The 15348-nt window shown below is 50.4% G+C and overlaps 1 protein-coding gene across 3 annotated transcripts in view; it reads left to right on the plus strand.

Moving 5' to 3' along the window:
- Positions 1-10385, plus strand: part of SLC25A42 (solute carrier family 25 member 42) — a 53776-nt gene extending 43391 nt beyond the window's left edge. For all 3 annotated transcript variants that reach the window (XM_060232691.1, XM_060232690.1, XM_060232692.1), the window contains exons 5-8: positions 1685-1851; positions 3545-3661; positions 6083-6234; positions 9321-10385. In XM_060232691.1, coding sequence (XP_060088674.1) covers positions 1685-1851; positions 3545-3661; positions 6083-6234; positions 9321-9649 — 765 coding nt within the window. In that variant the 3' untranslated portion in view covers positions 9650-10385. The remainder of the gene's footprint in view (positions 1-1684; positions 1852-3544; positions 3662-6082; positions 6235-9320) is intronic.
- Positions 10386-15348: the final 4963 nt, after the last annotated feature.

Consider the following 15348-nt stretch of genomic DNA (forward strand, 5'->3'; position numbering starts at 1 on the left):
CTGCTGGCGTTGCATGGCCACTCTCTTCATGTTGGCTTCCACTTCTGCCAGCTGTATCCACCCCACCAGGGTGGTTGATCTCTCCTGCTGCAGGGCTCGATCCAGGACACTAGCGTTCAGCCCGCGGGTGAAATGCTCAATCTTCATCAGATCACTCCACCACCTCACTTTGGCCGCGTTGGTGCGGAACTCAGCCGCGTACTCACGTATAGTCTTAGAGCCTTGTCGTATGTCCCTCAGGGCGGCCAAAGCGCGGGTCTCCTGCAGGGGGTCCTCATACTGGGCCAGTAGGACCTGTAAGAAAGTGGCCACATAGTCCAGCTCCGGGCTCATGGCCTCGTACAGACTCACGTACCATCTCTTAGCGGCCCCCTTCAACTTCGATCTCAGATAGTTCACACGACTAAATTCATCAGAGAAGGTGTTCCTCCAATAATGCATGTAGCTATTAGCCTGGATCGTGAAATACTCCACCTCCTCCGGATCTCCGTCAAAGATGGCGTCCAATTCCCTTCCTCGGCCCCCTTCCCGAGGGGCCGGAGGTGCCGCCAGCTGTGCCCGAGGTGATATTGTCGAGGGTCTAGCCGCAGGCGGTTGCAGGGCTCTTCTCGGGTCAGTCATCCTCAGAATCCAGTCGACCTGCATGTTGAACTCTCCGGCCATCATGGTGGTCATCGCTTGCATCTCATCCCGCAACCCCTTGGCGACCTCTTTGACTTCTTTTCGTACCATCGATCGGAATTCACGAGCAATCTCGTCTTCCTCCTCCTTCAAGCCCATTACCTCGTGGGTCCCAACCACCGTGGCCAGAGGTGGGTCGGCTTCTGCGCTGGTCACTGCTGTGCTCCTATCCTCTCCAGGCTCAGCCACCTCACCCTCTTCGTTGGCCATCTTTACCCGGCGCATGTGCCTGGTTAGGATGGCATCTCTGCGCGCTGGGGCCTCATCCATTGTGGTGGTAGAGGTACGCGGTTGCCACTGACACGGGGTGACCAAAAGTTGTTGAATGTGGAGAGAGGAGCCCTTTCCAGCGACTCTCCGGGCGTCCAGCACGTGCCACGGCGGTGTTGGTGCTCTCGCCCCTTCCTCAGATTCTGGAAGTTCACTGCTCACTGGAATCTTTTCAGCCATTCGGTTATAAAGTTGCCAGGGCGGTTAAACTTCTTATAGGATCACTCTCAAAATGTCAAGCATGCGGGTTCAATGACGAGCCGAAGTTGATACAAAGACTACGTTTATTGATAAACCGATACTTTCAGTGTAACAGATCCTTGAGAGTGATGCTGCAAATACATTGATACAATACTTTTAAGGCTTACTTCAAAAGGATTCCAAAGAGTGGGGGTGAGGGATAGCTCTCACACATAAACTATCATAAATGTCTATATTCCCATATATCAGGACTCTGCCCTTGCTTTCCCCAGATGTGTTGCACTCCCTTTCAGGAATGTATGGGAAGGTGCTGATTACTTCTTCTCAAGTTAGTTTTGTTTCTCACTACTTCTACTTTGTAAACGATAAAGCAGGAAGGGGGAGGGAAAAGAATAACAAGGCTAGCAAAGCTTGGTCCTCCATGATACTTCACAGACCAGTGTTATGAAGGACCCAACCACAATCAATTATCAATGGAATTTCACCATGCTTGACAGTATGTGTGTCTGTCTCTTTCTCTCCCTCCACCCAGGAGGCTTACCGGGTGATCTACCGCACCTACCTCAATGAAGGCTTCTTCAGCCTGTGGCGTGGGAACTCCGCCACCATGGTCCGGGTGATCCCCTACGCCGCCATCCAGTTCTGCGCACATGAGGAGTACAAACAGCTCCTGGGCAGCTACTACGGCTTCCAGGGAAAGTAAGGCCACAGGGAGGGGGGCCTCAAAAGGGACAGGCAGTGCTCAGTGAATGGGGGAAGAAGGATTGCAGTATGGGAAAGTGTTGCAAAGAGACTCAACTCGGAAAACACAGAAGCCATCTTTGATCCCTCTAGTGTCTTCTGCTTTGGACAGGCAGATCTGTACCGCATGGGCATGCTGAGCCACCAGTTGGCATGCTGAGGCAGGAATAGAAGAAGATATTAGATTTATACCCTTACTTTATACTCTGAAATTCAGAGTCTCAGAGTGGCTTACAATCTCCTTTAACTTCCCCCCCCACACACACACAACAGATACCTTAGGAGGTGGATGGGGCTGAGAGAGCTCTGACAGAAGCTGCCCTTTCAATAACAGCTCTGCGAGAGCTACAACTGACCCAAGGCCATTCCAGCAGCTGCAAGTGGAGGAGTGGGGAATCAAACCCGGTTCTCCCAGATAAGGGTCCGTGCACTTAACCACTACACCAAACTGGCTCTTGAAATGAGGAGAACTGCTTTGGGGCAACATGAGAAGGTGGAATAGCTCTGTCAGTTCCTGCCTAATGTTGCAACTGTTGTCTTGACCCACCAGGAGACAGTTTGGCAGACTCAAGAGCAACCCTAGGCAGGAAAGCTTTGTAAAAGACTCTTCAACTTAGTGGGTCTCAAGAGGCCACTTCCTAGTTGGTCAGTCATTCGTGTCCCGAAAGCTGGCTTAGTTTTGTGGTTAAGCTTCCTCACCTGAATGCCTACAAAAAGTGTACGTGTCCCGGAGGCAACAGGAAGACTGGTAATTCCTAGGGTTTCCAGGTTCCATTGTCACACCGGCAGGGGGAAGGGGGGAGTATTCTGGGAATGTCATGTGACATGCATACATCGCCCAGGAGACACATGGGCATGCCAGTGATATCAGGGATGACACTCTGGGTTTTGGGCAAAACTCTGGCCCCAGACGCCCTGAAGCCAGCCCTGCCTAGGTTACAGGTCTGCACCTTTTAAAGCCTGTTGGCACCTTTGGAATTCTTGGCAAGAGTGGTGACCGTAGCCACAAAATGGCTGCCACAAAAGGCAGACCAGCCCCAAAAGGGTCGGGAGTGAGGCACATATAACCCTAATCATAACTCTTCAGCATTTTGGGCAGAAGCTGTGCGGAACAGAATGTCTTTCGTTTTTAAATATTGTTTTAAAATGTTTTATTGCATCCACACTGCCTTCCTTGGATCACACAGTGAAGATCCTCATGCTGTAGTGGCAGCTGCCGGTGAAGCAACTTTAAAAAAAAAATCTGCAGAGCCAGTCAGATACCCTGTGGGGCAAAAACTCCGCCCACTTTCTAAAAAGACTTGGGAGATATCAGGAATGATGCTGGTGAGCCCCATGGTGCCCCCGGGCAACACGATAGGGACCCTGGCCCACAAGCAAGGCATTGAAACATATCTGAGTTTCCCCTTCCTCTGATTTCCTGTGTTTTGTGATGTGCTGTGCTTATGTGGTGGTAAGAGAAGCCCCAGTGTACCTGCTCAAGCCCTGCCCTGCCCGTGGCTTTTTGTCAAAGGGCTTACTGGAAGCCTGCAGGAACGTTGTTCTTCCCTCCAGCCATCAACCGTCCTGACCTTTCCCACAGTGAAAGATTGAGGAGCGGGAAGGAACTCTCCCTTCATTTTTTAAATCTTTTTTTTTTTTTTTGGTTCAGGGCCTTGACGCCGCTGCCCCGGTTCCTCGCTGGCTCTCTCGCTGGCACGACAGCAGCCATGTTGACATACCCTCTGGACTTAGTCCGTGCGCGGATGGCCGTGACGCCCAAGGAGATGTGAGTGAGATCCCGAGCCGTCTTGCACAGAGTCTGTCCAGCCTGGTGTTGCCACTTCCTTGACAGGCAGCCTGTCTTCTTCTAGAGAAGCGTCCAGGAGTGGCAGATTCCAGGGGACTGTGTTTTGCTGAAAGCAGGGCTTTTTTTTATAGCAGGAACTCCTTTGCATATTAGCCCATACACCCCTGATGTAGCCAATCCTCCCTGGAGCTTACACTAGGCCCTGTACGAAGAACTGTCAAGCATTAGATCTCAAAATAACTAGTCCTTGATTTTGAAACAAAGTATTGGTTTATTGATAATCCATGGTGCTCGAATAGGCACAAAATTGGAAGTGATACAGTGTAACTCAAGAGTACTAGCTTTAAGGGGGCACATCAAAGATACCTTTGGAATTTCTACCCTAGCGTGTGAAATTCACACGCTTGCTATTTTATCTACTATTGCGGTTTGCAACATCCTGGGTTCAGACTCCCAACCTGAGCCTGAGAAAGTATTCCCAGAGGCCTTATCTTCAAAGCGGACATTCCTGCATTTGCCACTAGTGAGAACTAAAGAAAAGTTACATGGCTTTGATGTGCACTACATTAGAATAACAGTCAATAATACAGGCATACTAATAAGGAAACAATAAAGAGACAAGATGCTTGACCCTGTAAGTCAGGGGCGTCAAACATGTGGCCCAGGAGCCAAATCAGGCCCTCGAAAGGTTCCTATTGGGCTCCCGAGCAACTGGGCTCTTGTTTGTTTCCTCCTTCCTCTCTCTTGCTTCCTTCTGCATCTCAGCTTGCTTTAAAAGGCTTCCTTAGTTGCACAGGAACTACAGAGCAAAGCCTCTGTTTTCTCCATTGGTTGAGGTTCCTCCTCCTGGGGAGGAAGGGAAAGAGCCAGAGCTTCCTTTGCCCAGTTCCCTGGATCCCATGGGAGAAAGACAAAGAAAGCACCTTTAAGGCCAACAAGTGCTAATGTTTTAAGCATGTTTTGTTTTAAGGTGTTTTTTTTAGTCATGTTTGTCTGTGTCCTTTATGAAGTTTATATCTCTGCTACTTAATCTTAAATAGGTACACACATGGCCCAGCCTGACAAGGTCTCATTTATATCAGATCTGGCCCTCTTAACAAATGAATTCGACACCCCTGTTACAGCTCTTGGAGGATTGGCTACATCAGGGGTGTGTGGCCTAATATGCAAAGAAGTTCCTGCTACAGAAAAAGCCCTGGCTGAGAGTACTGGTTATGTTCTGGGTCACAAACGGGGCAGGGGACCTTCACAGTACCTTCCCAAAAGCCTCTGCAATGTGCAAAAGTAGATTAAACACAGTCTAGGCCTGCAGGATTGGCCAGGGCTTTCTGGAGTGACACGGAGCATGTCTGCCCTTCCCCCAAAACACAATTTGACTGTTGCTGATGCTTAAAAATAGCCCAGATCCCTCCATACTGAGCAGGGAGGCCAAAAATAGTTACTGGGGGAGGAATGTTGATATTGGATCCTTGGCTTGAGGGTATCAGGGGTGTCTCCTGTCCGCCTTAAGGACATGAGAGAAGCCATGTTGGATCAGGCCAGTGGCCCAGCCAGTCCAACGCTCTGTGTCACACAGTGGCCAATATATATGTGTGTGTGTACACACACACATACACACATATATACATACGCACATATTTATATATATACACACTGTGGCTAATAGCCACTGATGGACCTCTGCTCCATATTTTTATCCAATCCCACCTTCCGCCACGAGGTTGGGAAACTGAAATGTCCAAATCCTTGGCGAGCTGTGTCTGCTGTTCATGATCTAAATACAGGGGAACGTGCGTAGTCTGGATGCTTTCCCTGCTTAGAAGCAGAAAGTCAGTTCTGGAGGCTTGGAAAAAGCTGGCTTGGAGAATGCATTTAAAGTTAAAGTTGCTTTCTTTCCACCTCTCCTCCACCTATCTCCCTCCCTCCTCTCAAACATCTGATATTCATTCTATGTGGCTCTTGTGTTAAGCAAGTTTGCCCACCTCTGGGCTAGAGCATAGGGTGGCTGTGGGAAATACACTTGTACATGCACAGACTTGGCTGTTTAGTCAGCTTTTTCAGTCCATGTTAACTTTCCCAGAATCTCCCCGCCCCCAAATCTCAGCATCTGGACCACAATCAGGGTGAAACAGCATTGAGCAACTGCCAGAGGTAGCACCGCTGGCATGCTTTTAGGATCCCATCAGGAAATGATAGTTGGTTCCCAGGAACCCCTGGGCCAGTGGGAGGGAGCCAGTGAAGCACAGGTGGGGTGTAACGGAGTACTGGACAGTGGTGCTCCCCTGCTGTTCGTTTCTTGCATCTTTCCCGAGAGCAGAGACCCTCTCCCCCCGCCCCCAAACCCTACTCTGCAGCTTGCACTGAGATGTGCTGTCACGGCCTTCCGTGTTTATCCGGCAGGTACAGCAACATTATCCACGTCTTTATCCGGATATCCCGAGAGGAAGGGCTGAAGACGCTGTACAGAGGCTTCGCGCCCACGATCCTGGGAGTTATCCCGTACGCCGGGCTGAGCTTCTTCACATACGAGACACTGAAGAAAGTGCACGCAGGTAAGGGCAGTGGAGGCGGTGGGGGGGGGGGGTGATCTCCACCAAATCTGGAGTGGCAGGCTTCCAACTTGGGAGATGCTGGGGTCCTCCAGAAGAAAATCAGCAAGGTATAGTCAGTCTGACTGAGAGATGGATCCCGGTGGGCAGCCGTGTCGGTCTGAAGCAGTAGAACAAATGTGGAGTCCGGTGGCACCTTTAAGACCAACAAAAGTTTATTCAAGGTGTAACGAAATGGTTAAAGTGCTGGCAGTCAGCTGGTTTTAAAATGGCTGCTGTTTGTAGTTTTAGATTTTAAAAAAAGTCCTCCTCCTCTGACCTACAAGGCCCAGCAGCCATTGGGCCTAAAAAGTGCGGGGCGGGGGGGAGGAGAAAGGAGAACTTCCCCAAGGGGGCAGGGCAACCTTTATATATATTCCTGTCCAACCAGAAAGCTGGCAGTCTTTCTACTGGAGAGTGGAAGAGACTTGAGCGAAAGGGCTGTGCAGAGTGGCCAGGCCACAGAGGTGGAAAACCCTGCAAGTCAGAGCTGGAACCCCAAGGCATTCAGCTGCAACCAATCTGGGGTAGACTGGAGGTTTCCCTGCCCTCTCTAGAGAGAGAGGTGAAGGAGAGTTGGATGTCTGCACTGCAGCCTCCCAGGGAAAGAGGCAATTAGGGAAGTGTGTAGGGGTAGAGGACTGCGTTTTTCTTCTGTTTTATTTGTGCCCTGTTGGTCCTCAGTATAAGCTTTCTCTTGTAGTGTGCCTTACCCAATCAATACATGTGTTCCCTATTTATAGTGTGTAAATAGTTTGAATAAATTCTTCTATTTTTGGAATTAACTACTGGAGTTGCGCTCTGACCACATAGACTCCCCTGTTCTGCATGTTACCAAGAAAGAAAAGTGAACCCTGGGAAGAGAGAGGAGAAGCCTGTTTTTTGGGTTGCCAGCTCTCCAGGGCTACCCAAAAGATTGGAGATTTCACCTCCAGACAAGGAGATTCAGCCAGAGGGGTCTCGCTGTCCCTCTAAGACAGCAGTGACAAATTCAGTGAGTGGTGGCAGCGAACTAAAGAAGGTTACACCCTCCAGGGGGTGGGGTAGGGCGGCAGTGGGACTTTCAAGCCTCAGACAGTTGCACAGTTGCAAGGACTGAGGGCAGGAGCCTGTTTTGCCACACAAGGTATGAGCATTTGTGTGCAGGCACACTTCCTCAGATACATAGATATGGAAGTTAACATTTCATATATATATATATATACACACACACACACGCACAGAGTCAGTTGCCTCTACATAGGGGAACAGCAAATTAGCATACTAATCAAAGATGTTTTGATGTGAATTGTGACCTATAAACTGCTTATTTTTGCTATTAAGTCTTCACATAAACAAGCAAAGCTTGTGTGACAATTCGCATGCGTCAAAACATCTTCAATAAGTTGCGTGCTAATTTGCTGTTCCCCTATATCTGCCATATATGTATGCATGTGTGCGTGTGAGAGACAGAAACTTTAACTTCCTTATATATGGATCTGCCTGCGCACAAAAGCTCGTACCTTGAACGAACTTTTGTAGGTCTTAAAGATGCCACCGGACTCCAGATTTGTCTGGAAGATGGTTCACCTCTTCCTTACATTCTGCAAAGGGAAAAGACCCCGTTTAACCTTCTGAGGCTTCTACATTGTGGTCTTATCCCGCCTGCCTTCCGTTTTCCAAACCCAGTGCTGCTTCTCCCACCCAGGCACTGACCACACACCTGCCTGCCTGCCGCCAAGTTTAGGGTTGCCAAGCCTCCAGCTGGTCCTGGAGATCTTTCACTCTTTCAGTTGATCTCCAGACAACCAAGATCAGTTCCCCTGGAGAAAACGGCTGCTTCGGAGGGTGGACTTTATGGTATTAGATTCCCACAGAGGTCCCTCCCCTCCCTAAACCTTGCCTTTCCCAAACCCCACCTACAAAATCTCCAGGTATTTTCCAGCCCAGAGCTGGCCAATGTAGCCAAGTTGTTGCATCATTTACCTTCTATGCATTCCTCAGGACCCATCTCCCCCTTGAGGCTGTTAGGTCACAGGGCTGGGAGAACATAAGAGATGCCATGTTGGGTCAGGCCAGTGGCCCATCCTGTCCAACACTCTGTCACACGGTGTCCAAAAAAAAAAGCCATCGTGAAGTCCGCTAGTGGGACCAGACACTAGAAGCCCTCCCAGTCACACAGTGGCCAAGAAAACCAGGTGCCATCAGTGGGGCCAGGAGACCAGAAGCTCTCCCAGTGTGCCCCCCCCCCTCTCAAGCACCAAGAACACAGAGCATCACTGCCCCAGACAGAGTTCCATCAGTATGCTGTGGTTAATAGCCACTGATGGACCTCTGCTCCATAGGTTTAACCAATCCTCTCTTTGCCTGAGCCCCCTACAGTTGACAGAAAAGAGGCCCAGCAGTCTTCTCTGGTGCAAGAACAGCCTCATCCAGTTTCTCACACCTCCTTTCTCGTGTCCTGCACTGCCCCCTTGGCAAGCTGGCCTGTCCCCAAAGAAGAAGAAGAACTGCAGATTTATACCCCACGTTTCTCCCTGAATCAGAGACTCACAATCTTCTGTATCTTCTCCCCACACAACAGACACCCTGTGAGGTGGGTGGGGCTGGAGAGGGCTCTCACAGCAGCTGCCCTTTCAAGGACAACCTCTGCCAGAGCTATGGCTGACCCAAGGCCATGCCAGCAGCTGCAAGTGGAGGAGTGGGGAATCAAACCTGGTTCTCCCAGATAAGAGAGCTATGGCTGACCCAAGGCCGTTCCAGCAGGTGCAAGTGGAGGAGGGGGGAATCAAACCTGGTTCTCCCAGATAAGAGATCTATGGCTGACCCAAGGCCATTCCAGCAGGTGCAAGTGGAGGAGTGGGGAATCAAACCTGGTTCTCCCAGATAAGAGAGCTCTGGCTGCCCAAAGCCATTCCAGCAGCTGCAAGTGGAGGAGTGGGGAATCAAACCCGGTTCTTCCTGATAAGAGACTGCACACTTGACCACTACACCAAACTGGCTCTAAATGATGCGTAGCCCGCTTCATGCATGTCGCTGACTCTCTTTCATCACCTCTGTGTCCTCTCCAGATCACAGCGGGAGATTGCAGCCATACCCCGTGGAGCGACTCATTTTCGGAGCCTGCGCCGGCCTGATCGGCCAATCGGCCTCCTACCCACTGGACGTGGTGCGTCGGCGAATGCAGACGGCGGGGGTGACGGGGCACACCTACACTTCCATCTTCCGCACCATGTCGGAGATCATTCGGGAGGAGGGACTCGTCCGAGGCTTGTACAAAGGCCTCAGCATGAACTGGGTCAAGGGGCCCGTCGCCGTGGGGATCAGCTTCACGACCTTCGACCTGACGCAGATCCTCCTCCGCCGATTGCAGGGCAGCAGCGTGGATGTGGAGAGGTAGTGGCCGGCATCACTCAAGCTACCTGCAGACGGGAGAGCGATAACAGCTAGCAAAGAGAATCTTCCGTTTATATCCCCGCCCCACATGCATACCTACACACACACGGGCATACCCAGGCAACGTTCCGAGTGACCCAGAAGATTGATTCAGGCAAGACCCGTACGTCTAGCTGTGTCTGGGTGTTCTGCATTTCTACGCGACGGGTTGGGTTAGCAAAGGAACGTCTTCGTGGCTCTTGCCAGGAAGTGGCAGAGATTAATCCCCGCCCCCCGCTGCTGAAGACAGACTGACCTTTCCTGGCTCTCTCGAAAATCCAGAGGCGGCTGCTCTTACTTTCTAGCCACTTCTCAATCACGCCACAGTGTTTTTGACCGCACCTTGCCAAATCGCAGTTGCTTTGCCGTCGGTTCGGTTTCAAGACCTGCCTCTCCAGAATTTGAAAGGTGTGTGGTTCTGCCTCTTGCGTGTTCCGGTGTCTGTTTTTTTTCTTTTCTTTTCTTTTTTTAGCAATCAGTTCTGTTTCCAAAGCTGGAGGATTAACTGGATGGAAGCCTGTAACAATTCCGTATCGCGTGCAAATCCGCCCTTCGCCTCCTCGGAGGGACGCCAAATCTCGACTTTTCTGTTCTCGCAATCCAGGAGGCTCCTGGTTTTGAAACTGGATTTGAAATTAAGTAGCGTTTACGTTTTTCAGAGCAGTGGTTTTTTTAAAAATATATATATATTATTTTTGAAAGTACAGTGTTTGAAACGTTGGGTGCTGCCAGGTGAGCTTTCTTGGCAGGGGTATTAAGGAGTACACCTGCCTGCTTAGAAAGGGAGTCAGTTTATGGTTTTCTTCCCCGCCCCCCCGCTTCAGTATTATTGCTGTGTTCGATCTAACGAGGAGGGAAACACAGCTTCCCAGCGGCAGGACTACCACACGCCTGGGGTACAAATGACTCGCTTCTGTAGCAGCAACGTAGAACCATGGCAAGAGTCCCAAAAAGCTCATAGTCGGAACGCCAATCTGGGGCTAGAGCACAGGGCGGCTGCGGGAAACTCACCGCTCCGTGTGTAGGCTTGGATGTTTGTTCCGTTTTTCAAGTCAGTGTTAACTTTCGCTGGGCTCACTCCCCCCCAAATCTCAGCACGTGGGCTGCTGTCAGGGTGAGGCAGTGCTGGGCAGCTGGTGGGGGCGCCCCCTGATCATAATGGAGAGGCCTGCTTTTGGGTTCCCTCAGGGAAATGGCAGCTGCTCCCAGGAACCTCTGGACCAGTCGCCTGTCGCCTGGGGGTTGGAACCGGTGAAGCACAGGTGGGGCTTCAAGGAACGCAGGGCAGTGTTGCTCCTCCGCTGCCCGTTTCCTGCACTTCTGCTGAGAGAAGGGATTTCACAAAATCTGATGGTGGTCCTGCCCAGCCTGCTCCTTGCACCCAGCTTCTCAGCGGCAGGACCCCAAGTGAAAATGAGTTTTAGTTCCAGATCAATCTGGAGGCATAGAGGAGAGTCTGGCTCAGTTCTTGGGCTGGGACTTGACGTGTCCATTGGCTGCCCCCACCCCACCCCAGTCACTGTACTTGGTGGCAGCCAGTGATCTGAAACATATGGCTTCCACCTCCTCCGGGGCTGGCTTTCCCCACACTTAGCTTTGACTGGCAGGTGCTGGTGTGGGGTAGAAGAAGTTATCTCTCTCGCTGAGCTGATCCAAGAGCAGCTGTGCAGTCCATCAGCGTGTCCAGGCCTCGGCGTCTGCGCATAGTCACCGCTCAGCTTTCTCTACCCGTCTTTTGCTCTTTGCCGCTTTAAAAACATAGACGTGAGGGGCCCCCTGTTAAAAACAGCTGCACAGCCACGAGACTCAATGCTTGCACCCCCAGAGCATTTGGTGGGGGGGCGGGGAGGGAGTGTTTCCATGCACATGAATGCATATTGGTTGGAAAACACGAACTGATATCTGCTCCAGGTATCGGAACTGACGGTCACTCTCGCACACACCCCGTTCCACTGAAGTATTGCCTTGTGCTTCCTCTCTTTTTGCGGTGCTTCATTCCGAGCTGCTTACCTCACCCAGCTTTGCTCCATCCTTTTCATAGCTCTAGGGATTCTCTGTGCCATTGGCAGGGGTTAGGAATTGGAATGCCGTCCCTGCTTTGGCCTTTTATTCGGGGGAGGAACGGAGAGCGGCACGAGTGCCATTCTGCAGTCACCCCGCCCAGACTTCTCTTTTTTAAATACACAACTCAGATTCGGGGGCTGCGTGGGGCTTCTTTTGTAGCAGGAACTCCTTTGCATATTAGGCCGTACCCTCCTGATGTAGCCAATCCTCCAAGAGTTTACAGTGGGTTTTCTACTGTACAAGAGCCCTGTAAGCTCTTGGAAGATTGGCTACATCGGGGGGGGTGTGGCCTAATAGGCAAAGGAGTTCCTGCTACAAAAAAAAAGCCCTGGGGCTGTATGGGGGAGGCATTGTCTGCACGAGGACAATGTGGAATTGGCTCAATTGGGCAACATGCCCCGCCAACCCCTCGAACCATGTCCCTTGCACGTCAGTTTTGCACACAAACATCACAAAGCACAAACACAAGAGGGTCATGTCGTTGGCACGATATTGCTAATCCCTTTGAGAAAGTACACTTTCTTGAGGGGGCGGGGGGGGGGTGTCTTTCGATCTGCACTAGACGCTTGGGCTATAGATGGTGTGGGAGAGTATGTGTAAGGTGCCTCCCCTTCTGTTTGGGCCTGGACTATCCTGCTGAATCAAATGCCTTTTTAAAAAAAAAAAAAAATCAGAACTTTCCCTCTTCCAGTCAACTTTCCTTCCTGCTAGCCTAAACTGGCTCTTCAGCCTATGGCACAGTGAGGTGTTGAAACCTTAAAAGTGGCAAAATGGACAGAAGGCTGCAGGTTTTGGAATTGCCCCCCCCCCTAAAAAAAAGTAAAAATTGTTTTCCTGCTAGCAAAAAAAGGGCGGGCGATGGTGGTGGTGGAGTGATTTAGGCCAGCTTTGCCTAGCTTGGTTAGCTTTTCACACGGGAGAAACGAAACGGTTCACTCAGTTTTGCCGTATGGGCTCTATCGGGCTGAATAAGCATCAGGCCTCTTAAATTTTGGGGAAAGCAGGCTTTTTTCCCAGGTAATGGTGGTTGGCTTCGTAAAACTTGATTTCTTAACAGAACTGAATTTTTAACAGGTGTGAGTTGCAGCAGGACGTGGTTGATTTTAGGTGTGGGGGGGGGCGGTCTCCTGTACCTTGAGATAATTCTCTGGCAAATTTCTGCAGTGTTTTTATGGAGCAACAGGGGACGTGGGGGGGGGGGCGGGGTTACATGGCCAAGCCATTCCTCTGGAAAGGGCAGGGGGCTCCTGGTTCTGGCAAGCCCACCCTTCCCCACTGTTCTAGAGCGTGTCTGCTGTCTGAGGGGCCCTTCTGGATTGGCTGTTGCGGAAGAATCAGGCATGTTCCGGAGCTGGATTCACATGTCCAAGAGGGCCGTCCCTTCTGTTTTAGACCTTCTCCCTCAGGAAAGCTCAGTAAGCTTCCGAAGATTGCCAAGGCCCTCTCCCTACTTGCGCCCCCCCCCCCCCCCCCCGGTCTCTGGTCAGACCAGTAACTGTGCTCAGAAAACACCGCGGTCGTATCTGGCTTTGCCTTGGAACAGGCCTATCATAAGCCGTGCCCTGGCCTCTCTGGTTTGACGTTTTTATTAACAGCCGTGGGCCCTTTATATATACAAATGTTTATAGCAATGAACTTTTTGAGACCTGTGCCAAGAGTGGGGGTCTATTTATTCATAATAATAAAGAATTGACACAGTCTTGACGTTTGTGGTTTTAGCTCTCGTCTCTGCTGGTCCAAAGCTCGGTCGTAATTCTTGCGGTCCTGCTTGTGTGTCCAAGATGCAGGGTATAGGTAAGGTTGTTCCTCAATGATTGCGTCCAGGTCACTGAGGAATTTGAAGCAAGCTGGAGGCATTGTGTGGGGAGGGGGGACAAGTCCACGTCATCGACCAGCCTTAAAAGAAGGTAGATGGAAGCAGGGCTTTTTTTTGAGAGAACGCACAGCAACGCAGTTCCGGCTGACTTGGTGTCAGGGGGTGCGGTCTGATATGTAAACGAATTCCTGCTAGGCTTTTTCTACAGAAAGCCCTATGCGAAACAATGGTGACATCAGGGGTGTGTGACCTAATATGCAAATGAGTTCCTGCGGGGAAGCTTTTTCGTGGGGTGTTTTGGGAAATCTGAAGTTACTCTGAAGCAACTTCTGGAGGAGAGGTCCATCAGTGACTATTAGCCACAAGGTATAGACGGAACTCTGTCTGGGGCAGTGATGCTCTGTATTCTGGTCCATCCATTTGGAACTCTCAGTTCCTGGATGGGGTGTCAGCCGGTGTTCTTTCTAAGCTGAGTTAGCGTGAGCTAGCTCACGGATTTTTAGCCTCCAGCTCACACATTTTTGACTTGGCTCAAGAAGGAGGACCCCAGAGCACACTAATTGATGCAGTAGCTCCCTTTAATGCCAGCCGCTCACAAAATAGATTTTTTGCTCACAAGACACTGCAGCTTAGAGGGAACATTGGTGTCAGCATGTGGAATACCTCATTGGCTGCGCAAGCCGTCAATTGTCCCAAACTGATACTCTTCCACCGCCACCCCCTCATTATTTTATTTTATTTACATCCCCCCTTTCTCCACAATGGGGACCCAAAGCAGCTTCCATTTGTTCTCTTCTGTTTCATCCTCAAAAAACCCAATGAGGTAGGTGCAGCTGAGAGTTTGTGACGGGCTGAAGGTCACCCAGCAACCTTCCATGGCAGAGTGGGGATTCAAACCTTGGTTTCCAGATCGCTATCCAAAACTTCAATTGCCACACCATTCTGGCTCTCAATTCTGAGCCAGAAGTTCTAGAACAGGGGTGGCCAAACTGTGGCTCAAGAGCTCTTTCACAGACATTGTGTGGCTCTCGAAGCCCCATTGGCTAGCTTGGAGAAGGCATCTCTCTCTTTAAATCACTTCTCCAAGCCAAGCCAACTGGTGGCATTTAAAGGTGCTTGCTTTCTACCTCTCCCCTTCCCCAATTTTCTTCCCTCTCAACTCTCAAACATCTGACATTCATATTTTGTGGCTCTCAACCATCTGATGTGTATTCTATGTGGCTCTTGCATTAAGCAAGTTTGGCCACCCCTGTTCCAGAATCACCCTGTAAGGCAGCCTTCCAGAGCTCAGTAAAAGAGAGAGTGATTGTGGAACTCAGAGAACAAAGTTAGACTCCAGCGGCACCTTTAAGACCAACCAAGTTTTATTCAAGGTCTTATTCAAAGGAATAATAAAACTTCCTCAGGAAGTGAGAGCGCACATGAAAGTTCATACCTTGAATAAAATTTCAGACCAACATGGGTGCCGTTAGAACCTGTAATAAGTTTTTCTCACAGCTCTGCTTGGCTTTGAAGCTTCAGATTTGTTATTCCCACCACCTGGCTTTTACAAGCCTTCCAAAGGTGAGCTCCAGACCCCACTGGGTTACCTGTTAGAGGTCGTCCTTCAAGCATCTTACCTTGGTGAACTGGAATCTTCCAGGACTATGCAGTAAACCAGCCCACTTCATTCACACTTTCTTTACTGCGCTGGTGGAAGGTTGTTCTCTGGGCTTTTTTTTGTAGCAGGAACTCCTTTGCATATTGGGCCACAAATCCTGATGTAGCCAATCCTCCAAGAGCTT

Source organism: Heteronotia binoei, chromosome 2 (assembly GCF_032191835.1).
Source record: "Heteronotia binoei isolate CCM8104 ecotype False Entrance Well chromosome 2, APGP_CSIRO_Hbin_v1, whole genome shotgun sequence".
NCBI lineage: Eukaryota > Metazoa > Chordata > Lepidosauria > Squamata > Gekkonidae > Heteronotia > Heteronotia binoei.